Genomic DNA, 11,502 nt, shown 5'->3' on the forward strand with positions numbered 1-11,502 from the left:
TTTACATAAAAAATGGCCATATGTGAACATGGGTTAACACCTTCTCACAAAGCAACTGTCTTGCTGATGCAGAGGATGTTGATTCTGGAATTCTGCTTGCCCCAGGTCTTTAGTGTCACATTCCTGATGGAAACGCCATTTCCTGAAAAATTACACTTAAACTCAAATTAACATAATCTCTGTCGACTCGACTAACTAGTGTGGGGTAAGTCTCAGTTGGAAATGCCCATTGGACTACTTTGAAGAAAATAACATTTGTATATTCTTGTCCTTTTAAGGTTTCTAACTGCTGCCCTTTAAACCGCTTCAACAACATGGTGGGAACGAAAATACAGAGCGCAACCAGGAGATGGAAGTATCGAGTTTGAGTTAACTTCAGGTAGGAACATTTGTTTTCTTTAGGGTTTGCTTCCTCTCCTTTTCCAATTCCCATCTGCACTGTACAGTAGGACAGAAAAAAAGCTGAAAACAAATGCTCCGCTCAACAAAGAATGTTGCTTTACCTATTGCTCAGAGCTATGTCCAGTCATCAGTATAGAAAAAAATGACTGAGCTACTAAGTTCCTGGCCTTTAGATAGGGTCCTTGGGCTTGTTTCAGGATTTTGAAAATGTACATTCTTCAAAGATTGAGAACCTTGAGAACATAAAGAATTAGAAAGTCTAATTTATTAACAACACTACTTAAGACTTCATTCTTAATACTGTCATATTTGTTGGTAATTGATCGGTGTATGCATGCGTAAAATGCGACTAATAAATGTACATTATATTTAGAAGATGAGAAAAGTTTATTGTATTACAGTATAAACAGTTTCAAAAGTGATGCAATACATAGTCTACAGTTCATTACAAATACACTGAATTAATGGAACATGGCATGGTTGGTTTACAAAAAAGTAGCACAGAGTCCRCATTTGGAGCCATACCATCACTTGAAAATCTTGCTGACGTCCATGCCTACACAGTTCTTCTATACATTGTGTAGCTCAACAATGCTCGCTATTGAAACAAGTGCATTTTCAGAATGACCTCGTGCACAAAGAACAAGAACTATTCACTTGTTCCAATAGCCTAATCAATAATAATTCCCGATTAGTGTCACATACATTTTCTAACAGGTCCTCAGGTTTCCAAGGTTCAGAGAGGAATAATAAATAGTAGCCTAACAATTAATGCTGTTACAAAAAAATGCTTTAATTCCAGACCCACTTTTTACAGCATCATATAGTGCAATGGAGTGGAAAACAATCTGTAAAAACGGATCAATTCGCATGAGACCATACAAAAATAAGATGACATATACAGAAACATTTCCTCAAAGTATTTACAAGTCTCTCTGTAATGTCCATTTTACTTTTTCTTTGCGGCTTTCTTGGCTGCTGCCTTGGGTTTGGGTTTTGCAGCTTTGGCCTTCTTGGGTTTGGCTGCCTTGGCTGGCTTTGCCACCTTGGCTTTCTTTACTACTTTCTTGGGCTTTGGTGCCGCTTTCTTCGGGGACTTTTTCACTTTCTTCACTGACACTTTCACTTTCTTGGCTTTTGCTGGTGATTTGGCCACCTTCTTGGGCTTTGCTACCTTCTTGGGCTTAGCGACTTTCACAGGCGACTTCTTTGGTTTCACAACGGCTTTAGCTTTAGGTGCCTTTTTGGTGTCCTCTGCTTTAGCCAGTTTGAAGGAGCCTGATGCGCCGATGCCTTTGGTGTGGCGCAGGACCCCGCCACTCACCATCCTCTTCAGAGACAGCTTAATCTGGGAATCGGCATTGTCTCCCACCTTGTAGTGGCTCTTGATGTACTTCTGGACAGATTGTCTGGACGCACCTCCACGGCTTTTGTCTGCCTGGACGGCCGCCATAATCATATCCGAGTATTTCGGGTGTGAAGCAGGTTTCTTGAGTGCCTTCGCCTTTTTAGCTTTTGGGGCTGGAGCTGCCACCGTCTCTGCCATTGTTGACTCTTAAAATTGGTTGAATATGCAGGTTCAGTTCAAGTATTCCCGGCAAACGTCTGTCACAGAGCGTCACAAGTTTCTAAATTAATATTTCCAAACGTATAATATTCCAGAAAAGGTCCTGGTTTGTGWGAACGCAAAGCTTATAATAAAAAAAGTTGTGAGTACTATATGTTTGACACACACGATGGAGCGTCACATCTGATTCTCTCTTAATGTATATTATTCTACAAGCGCTCCTCTGACTTTATGAAGCCTAAGCGCGGACGTGATTGAGAACACCAACGGCCAGCAGCTGATCCAGCAGGCTCCATGGAACTCGCGCAGTCCCGTTTGTGTTTCTTCATCCTCGAACTCTTTCAAAATGTAAAAAGTCTGGCATTGTATATGTGTACAAAACCGCATGGTTTGAAAGTAGACAATTTGGGCTTCACTGTCATATAAATGTTTTTGTATAATTCGCTGACCGACAAACTTTTATTTCCCGAAAACCTACCCGAAGCACAGCGCGTTGTGATCAATTTTGCAGAATTCCTATTAATTTGACCCAAACAGACGGAACCGAATATTAAAATGACAAATGCATAATGAAGACGAATCAATACTTTAACGAATGCACATGGGTTGACCGGTGCAAAAGCTAGTTTTTGCTTTTAATACACCGAAATAATTTTCGAACTAACACAGCCCGGCCATTGACTTTGAGTGACGTGGTTGAGATTATTTAGTGTTAAACCTCCTATAAATTAAATGACAGACTATCTGATGTATGGATAAAGCATCTGTTGTTAATATAGATTTATGTAGGATTTAGTGGAATGGTTACATTCAATTTATTTGATGTTTTAAGGCGGTATTAGAAATAAACAAACGGGCACTATTGCTCCTCGCGACTGTGCTCCTTTGTCAGGAAAGTTGCCAACACCTCCAAAGATCTGGTTCTCTGATAATAATTCACGAAATCTGTCCATTTTCATAAAAGAAACATGATTGTCTGATATTTGACGGGGTATTCGCTCAAGTGTGAGTGCGACAACTATCTATATTAAACCACCCTATCATTTAACATAGGGCGCATTCATGACATTCTTTTGTTCATTGGCTGGTAGGCTATAGGAGAGCCGACTGAACGACATGACTAATTTACGTGTGGATCATCACATATTTCCTATGGCTATACATGTATAATGCGCAGTGATATAGGCGACATTTGTTACAACAGGAAACATTCCAATTGGTTGTTTTTATTTTAGATGTTCATCTGATATATTTCCCCTGTAGCCTAAACGCCATCTTGGATCCCTTAGTCAATCTCCTACTACTTTTTTTGTTCATTTTCTGCTATAAGGGCTTTATGACTGTTTACAATCAATTAATTTTGACCTGTCATTTTCATTATTCTGAATTTCACATCATAGCCACTTTGCAGTTAGTCCATAACGTCGCATAACACTGTCAAAACGGTTTAGGCTAGCAGGTGATGTTATCAGTTTAAACAATTACTCAAGTCGTAGAATATCTAGTTATGCCAATATGTTGCTAGTGTAGGCTATGTTCTATGTAATTTGAAAATGTTTTCAAAATATTTTGGAATACCCTGCACAGAGGGGCCTAGGCTATATAGTTTTGCTGTATGCGCTCCCTCCTTCTTCCCCTTTCTGACCCGCTCGTTCTTTCCTTCTCCCTCTCTCTGATGAGTAGCCTATGTGTGCGAGAGTATGAGTGAGTGAGTGCTCATGAGGGGACGCGCTAGATGAACGAATGAATGCGCGCGCACTGTCGTTCGGTAATTTATTGAACATTCCTATTCACTGTGTTGTTGACGAGTGCCAGCAATTTGAGAGCAGAAGTGGTCGACCTCTTTCATGGCCTTCTTAATCGATATGTGTTTATTTATTTTCATTATGGTCACAGAACACTTAAAAGTGTCGGGAGAAAGGTAGTTCTTCAGTCGGTGGTTATGCCTATGTGGTTTGGTGCTGAAAACAGCACCCAAACGCATTTCTCGCACTAACAGACCACTCCCTCCCTTCACCGACAGAGGGGCGTCTTTAACAATGGACGGCCCGTTGTTGGGTCAACAGAATCCATCGCATTTTTTCTGTTGATTATCTTAATTAACACTGTAATGGCGGTACTGAATCAGCAGTCAATGCGCCAACCGTAGGATTTTAGAATCAATGAATTGCCCCATGGCAACTGTAAATATGCCTTTACATGAATCTGTGTAGTTTAACAACGGGAAGTCCATTTGTAACACCTCGCAATCATTGCGTAATAGTGCCATATTTCGGTCTTTGCTCCCGTTTCTGTGTCAGTTGTGATTGTAAGATAGTTCATTTACAAATATTAATTAATATAGGTGATGATTGTTAGAATGATTAATAATAAGTACATTATTAGCCTATTATTAATTATTATTATCAATGCTTATTATTGCAGGTGTATGATTTACTTCCAGACATCAAACACTTTTGCAGACAGTGCAGCCTACTGACAAAACACAATTGACTCGTAATTCAGCATTTCATATATGACAACACCCTGCCATGCCCATATACTGTATATACATTGAACAGAAATATAAACGCAACATGCAACAATTTCAAATATTTTACTGAGTTACAGTTCATATAAAGAAATCAGTCAATTTAAATAAATTCATTAGGCCCTAATCTATGGATTTAACATGACTGGGAAAACAGATATGCATCAGTTTGTCACATATACCTTAAAAAAAGGTAGGGCCGTGGATCAGAAAACCAGTCCGTATCTGGTGTGACCACCATTTGCCTCATGCAGCATGACACAGCTCCTTCGCATAGATTTGAACACGCTGTTGATTGTGGCCTGTGGAATATTGTCCCACTCCTCTTCAATGGCTGTGCAAAGTTGCTGGATATTGGCGGGAAGTGGAACACGCTGTCGTACACGTCAATCCAGAGCATCCCAAACATGCTCAATGGGTGACATGTCTGGTGAGTATTCAGGCCATGGAAAAACTGGGACATTTTCAGCTTCCGGGAATTGTGTACAGATCCTTGCGACATGGGGCTGTTCATTATCATGCTGAAACATGAGGCAAATTCTCTAAAACAACATTGAAGCCGGCTTATGTTAGAGAAATTAACATTCAGTTCTCTGGCAACAGCTCTGGTAGACATTCCTGCAGTCAGCATGCCAATTGCACGCTCCCTCAAAACTTGAGACATCTATGGCATTGTGTTCTGTGACAGGAATAGCATTTCAAGAAACTGATTAAACAGCATGATCTTCACACAGGTGCATCTTGTGCTGGGGACAATAGAAGGCCACTCTAAAATGTGTAGTTTTGTCAGGTGGATGGATTATCTTGGCAAAGGAGAAATGCTCACTAACAGGGATGGAAACACATTTGTGCACACAATTTGAGAGAAATAAGCTTTATGTACATTTCTGGGATATTTTCTTCAGCTCATGAAACAGGGGACCAACACTTTACATGTTGTGTTTTTGTTCAGTGTAATAGCGACATAATGCAGTGCCTGCATGTTCTTAAAATAAAGTTCACACTACTTTAAGAAGTAGGTAAGTGAGGTCTAAAGTTGCACATAAAAGCCTACTTCAATATATTCGTAGAGGAGAACCACACATGTCCGAAATACTTTGTCTTAGTTAAGTCTAAATTCATCCCTTTGCCAACTAGTAATTTTAGCTTTTTAAAACCTCTCTGGTCCTCTCATGCAGCATTATGGGAAAAGTTGTTCTCCATGTTGCTCAAAGCGTGTGTGTTTATACTGGATTGTTGCTATGGAACCATTGTCTTGGGGTCCAAAGCAAATACAGCAAAGGATCTATGTAGCGTACTTCTTTCTCTCTATTTTATTTTATTTATTTCACCTTTATTTAACCAGGTAGGCAAATTGAGAACACGTTCTCATTTACAATTGCGACCTGGCCAAGATAAAGCAAAGCAGTTCGACACATACAACAACACATAGTTACACATGGAGTAAAACAAACATACAGTCAATAATACAGTGAAAAATAAGTCTATATACAATGTGAGCAAGTGAGGTGAGATAAGGGAGGTGAAGGCAAACAAAATATATATATAAATAAATAAAAATATAAAAAGGCCATGGTGGCGAAGTAAATACAATATAGCAAGTAAAAAAACAAAAACAAAAAAAACACTGGAATGGTTGGTTTGCAGTGGAAGAAAGTGTAAAGTAGAGATCGAAATAATGGGGTGCAAAGGAGCAAAATAAATAAATAAATACAGTARGTAAAGAGGTAGTTGTTTGGGCTAAATTATAGATGGGCTATGTACAGGTGCAGTAATCTATGAGCTGCTCTGACAGCTGGTGCTTAAAGCTAGTGAGGAATAAGTTTTTCAGTTTCAGAGATTTTTGTAGTTCGTTCCAGTCATTGGCAGAGAAACTGGAAGGAAGGCGGCCAAAGGGAAGAATTGGTTTTGGGGTGACCAGAGAGATATACCTCTGGAGCGCGTGCTACAGGTAGGTGCTGCTATGGTGACCAGCGACTGAGATAAGGGGGACTTTAACCTAGCAGGGTCTTGTAGATGACCTGGAGCCAGTGGGGTTTGGCGACGAGTATTGAAGCGAGGGCCAGCCAACGAGAGTGTACAGGTGCAGTGGTGGGTAGTAATGGGGCTTTGGTGACAAAACGGATGGCACTGTGATAGACTGCATCCAATTTATTGAGTAGGGTTTTGGAGGCTATTTTGTAAATGACATCACGAAGTCGAGGATTGGTAGGATGGTCAGTTTTACAAGGGTATGTTTGGCAGCATGAGTGAAGGATGCTTTGTTGCGGAATAGGAAGCCAATTCTAGATTTAACTTTGGATTGGAGATGTTTGATGTGAGTCTGGAAGGAGAGTTTACAGTCTAACCAGACACCTAGGTATTTGTAGTTGTCCACATATTCTAAGTCAGAGCCGTCCAGAAGTAGTGATGTTGGACAGGCGGGCAGGTGCAGGCAGCGATCCGTTGAAGAGCATGCATTTAGTTTTACTTGTATTTAAGAGCAATTGGAGGCCACGGAAGGAGAGTTGTATGGCATTGAAGCTCGCCTGGAGGGTTGTTAACACAGTATCAAAAGAAGGGCCAGAAGTATACAGAATAGTGTCGTCTGCGTAGAGGTGGATCAGAGAATCACCAGCAGCAAGAGCGACATCATTGATGTATACAGAGAAGAGAGTCGGTCCAAGAATTGAACCCTGTGGCAACCCCATAGAGACTGCCAGAGGCCCGGACAACAGACCCTCCGATTTGACACACTGAACTCGATCAGAGAAGTAGTTGGTGAACCAGGCGAGGCAATCATTAGAGAAACCAAGGCTGTCGAGTCTGCGATGAGGATGTGGTGATTACAGAGTCAAAAGCCTTGGCCAGGTCAATGAATACGGCTGCACAGTATTGTTTCCTATCGATGGCGGTTAAGATATCGTTTATGACCTTGAGCGTGGCTGAGGTGCACCCATGACCAGCTCTGAAACCAGATTGCATAGCGGAGAAGGTATGGTGGGATTCGAAATGGTCGGTAATCTGTTTGTTGACTTGGCTTTCGAAGACCTTAGAAAGGCAGGGTAGGATAGATATAGGTCTGTAGCTGTTAGGGTGAAAAGCTATGAAAGCTTGACACCTGAAACCCTCTTAACTGCAGATACTGTGTAGGATTCCTGCAGATTAAGTGAGTACAGATGAAATTAACCATTTACTGAATGTTGCTGAAGGTGCAAGGGATGTATGAGGGTCTGGTTTGGGTTCAGGGGCTGTATGAGGGTTGAGAGTTGATGTTATGGTGTCCTCTTTGTTACATTATTGAGTGTACTTCAAACCGTATGTATTAGAAGAGGTGTTAGTCTTGTTGATCCAGGCAGAGACAGCAACCAATGCTGTTGTGCTCCATACAACTGTGAAACTATTTTGTTGTAATGTTTTGTCCTTAAACAGTTGTAGTGTGTTCACTCACACACATGCCGTTAGTGTGTGTTCCCTTTGACAGTTGTGACAACACATGGTTGTGTGTCTGTATGAGCAGGTGACGGAGAACAAGTGCTCTGCTGACTGCAGCACAATACTCAAACACACACACGCAATGCCACACAATGAGGAGAGTGTCCGTCTGAGCCAACAGAAGCACAGTGGTTTGTGGCCCACGCCAAGTCTCTCTTTGAAACGCTCTACCCTCCTGCTCCATAGCTTCCCCGTCTCCCCCTGAGCTCAGTATTTAGATCAGCTAATTATTGCCACTGTGACAGCTGTGACCCCCTCCTCTCCTGACAGCCCCCTCATTGGACATCATCCGAGATGCACCTGTGTGCCTTCAGTCAAGCCAACAGACTTTGTCTGATCAAGGCTATTATAGGCTATGCCTTTGATACATATTAAGGGTATAACCATTAACTTACTCTTTATTGCTTTTGAGTTGATATCGGTCACCAGAAGTATGTTTGTTTCATTTCCGTTTAATGCTTAAATTGACTGTATTTGGACTGCTTTCAATTTGATCACATGCTGTAGCCATTCTATCATGGTCCTCTGATGGTATCACGATTTGACGAAAGGCCTTTAATCCTTTCATCGCTCAGCAGGCTTCTTTTTTCTGTCTAGGGCAGCTTACATCTTAGTGTACATCTTAGCGATAAATCATGGGCATTAAAAACATTAGGCAACATTTTCTCCAGCTCTCAGTAAATGAATGCAGTATAGTTGTGTGGCTGAATGGTGTATTGTTTTTTAGACCAGCAGCAGCTGTCCAATACTTTTTTTTAAAGCTGGTCATGTAGATGAAGCCTACCTCTTTCTGCTCTGATTCGGTGTCAAGGTTAGATATTTTGGTCATATTTCACGAGAGCTTGAGGGATTATAAAACCATTATAACCGTTATAATTATTTTATAAACCTGTAGTTATTTACAGAGCCTAACAATGTCATGATGTGTGAGCATTGGTTAAGGTTCATACATGACGCTTGTTTGGTGACTGACAGACTCACGACAGGTTTGAAATGGTAATTTATTTGTTTTCTTTCAAATACTTGAGGTGCACTTGATTCATATACTGTAGCTTCTTGATTTAATGGAACCAATGGGGAAAAGTCCAACCCCACCCATGCACCTCAGGTATTTGAAGGAAAACAAATACTGTTTGGTCCCAGACTTTTCTCTACAGTTGGTCCTTGACTTTAACCCTTTTCACCAATAGATGGCAGCAGCCCCCTAATAGGGGCACTAGAACAGTAATTTACCCGTAGCCTACATATTGCATACAGTACAGTCTAGGGTTCCCTTGCCACCTATATTATTCTCACCTGGGCAGTCCGGTTTTTAATCTTGTGCCAGAAGGAAGATGTGAGATAAACCAGTGTCTAGTTTTAGATAGGTGGCTCTATTTTCAGCTGGCGGTAAACTAGCCCAATTGTCAAAAGCACGTCCGTTGGTATTTTCAACCTTTTAAAGCCAGCACTCTGCTGTTTTCCAACATGTGCGCCAGGATTGGTAATGTAGGCTACCTGTTTTATATGAGCTGGCTTGCGTCGAGGTGGGAGGGGTGGCAATATCTGAGGTGTGTCCTTAAAAACGTGCGCGCCAAAGTGCCAATTTCAGACAGCACTGGTGGGGATATTTAAGACCAACCAAAAGCTGATCTTAGCAGTAACGTGGTTGGAACGCGGTTGGTTATGTCATGGCATGGATTTTGACAGCAGAAGCTCAGTCTATCCAACTGCGACGCACAGTGCCCATGTGCACACCGAACAAGAAATTTGCTTTTGGTGCCAGTAAACATAATATTTAGAAACATAAAATACTTGTTTTTTTCCATTTCGTTTCATTTGATATAAAACCAACAATAGCCTCCCCTCCTCTCAGTGAGAGGAATGCATTGCCAAGTACTTAAGATAAATGGTTTGACATAGATCTTAACTACCAAATCCTTATTAAAATATCAAGTTTGGGAGCAGCAAAACAGTGAGCTGACATACCCTTTTTCATCTATGCATTGTAGTGCCTACATTGTTTTAGACAGCTCCCATTTTTTTTTAGGTAAAACCCCTCCAAAAGCTACTTGTGTCTATATGCCCATCATGAAACGAAAGATGGTGACCCTTGTAATTAGAAGTTATTTTCCTGTAACAATTGCTTGTCTAACGTTTCATATGATTAAAAACCAAGCCCTCCGTAGGCTACTCTTGAAGACGATTTATGCTTGATCTGGAGGCGATATCAAGCTCCATGCTGCAACGCCTTGCGCCCCACCCTTTTTTAACAATGTGGAGGGCTCAGTATAGCTCCTTATAGCTCTGCATTGATATGATTGGTGGACAGTAGGTGAACAGGGACAGCGTTATGGGCGGGCCTTAGGTGGCATGGCTCGCCCTACCATACCTCGGTTGAATTCCAAACACTTAAGACACACCCTATCCCCTCAGCCCTCAAATTAAGTGGGCACTTCTGATGACGTTCATGACGTCTGACGAGTATACACTTGCAGGGTAATGGGCGAGGGAGGAATGATTTTTAAATGGAACGCCCATACCCAGAAATTCATCACTCGTTCATCCCGCGATGATTGTGTTTTCAGCCACCGGTAGCTTGTGGGTGCTTTATATGTGCTACAGTCATTTATGATTGTATGTCTACTTATATTAACTATATAGTTATTAATATATGCCTACGGTATGATAGCTAGCAAATGAATTAGCTAACTAACGTTAGCCTGCCTAGCAACTTCTGAAGAAGGAAAATGTTTTATTTCTACAATTTCCAAAAGCTTACCAAACAAAAACGTCAATACTTTTATGAGATGTGTTTTCGCGTTGGTAGCACAATTTCTAACTTATTTACATTCATTTTTACTTACACTTGTATGTTGACTCCATATTGATGGAGGTTTTTAGTTTTGACAGACTTTTCTTAGCGGATGTACAGTCTACTTTGAGTTTGAGCTGCAGCCCTCCTTGCCCATCCAAATAAAAATATTGATAATTTATTTGACCTAGATAAGCTGCGACAGTAAAAGGCGCTGCATGGTCATTCTGACGTTTACATTGGCCTCTGCAGAAGCCAGGGCATTCAGTGAGTTTGTTTTATACAGGACCTCCCGCCCTCACCTACAGTCAACCAATCATGTCGATGCGGAGCTATATGGAGCCCTCTGTATTGTTAAAACATTTGAGAGGGACACAACGATGTGGCACCGAGCTCAATTTGGCCTCTGCTTGACTCTGGAGACTCCGCAATTGCGTCACACCATCCATATAGCGCTCCGACCACATTTTCGGTTTGGATCAAGCGTAAGAGCGAATTTATGCTTGATCCGAAAATGTGGTCGGAGGCGCCATATGGATCACCTTGTATTGACCTTGTAGCGCCTTTGGTGCGTCTTTCCGCCAATTTAATCTCAGTTAAGCATCCGAGCGAGCGAAACAGCGCCCCCTATGTCTCAGTATGTGTAGACCATGAATCTGATGCTGTGTGGACCAAAATAAATGGCATGTCATATTATTTCTGGCCAGATGGCATCACATATATGGGCTACATATA

General features: G+C 41.4%; 1 protein-coding gene across 1 annotated transcript; it reads right to left on the reverse strand.

Annotated features, from left to right (window-relative positions):
• Positions 1-765: 765 nt before the first annotated feature.
• Positions 766-2,183, reverse strand: LOC111977023 (histone H1.0-B). Its single transcript, XM_024006274.2, has one exon. The coding sequence runs from the start codon at positions 1,946-1,948 to the stop codon at positions 1,352-1,354; it is 597 nt and encodes a 198-aa protein (XP_023862042.1). The 5' UTR covers positions 1,949-2,183; the 3' UTR covers positions 766-1,351.
• Positions 2,184-11,502: the final 9,319 nt, after the last annotated feature.

Source organism: Salvelinus sp. IW2-2015, linkage group LG17 (genome assembly GCF_002910315.2).
Source record: "Salvelinus sp. IW2-2015 linkage group LG17, ASM291031v2, whole genome shotgun sequence".
In the NCBI taxonomy this organism is placed as follows: domain Eukaryota; kingdom Metazoa; phylum Chordata; class Actinopteri; order Salmoniformes; family Salmonidae; genus Salvelinus; species Salvelinus sp. IW2-2015.

What these genes read in the sequence shown, in the direction of transcription:
- LOC111977023 (XM_024006274.2), bottom strand. Translation starts at nt 1,948, where the DNA reads ATGGCAGAGACGGTGGCAGCTCCAGCCCCAAAAGCTAAAAAGGCGAAG.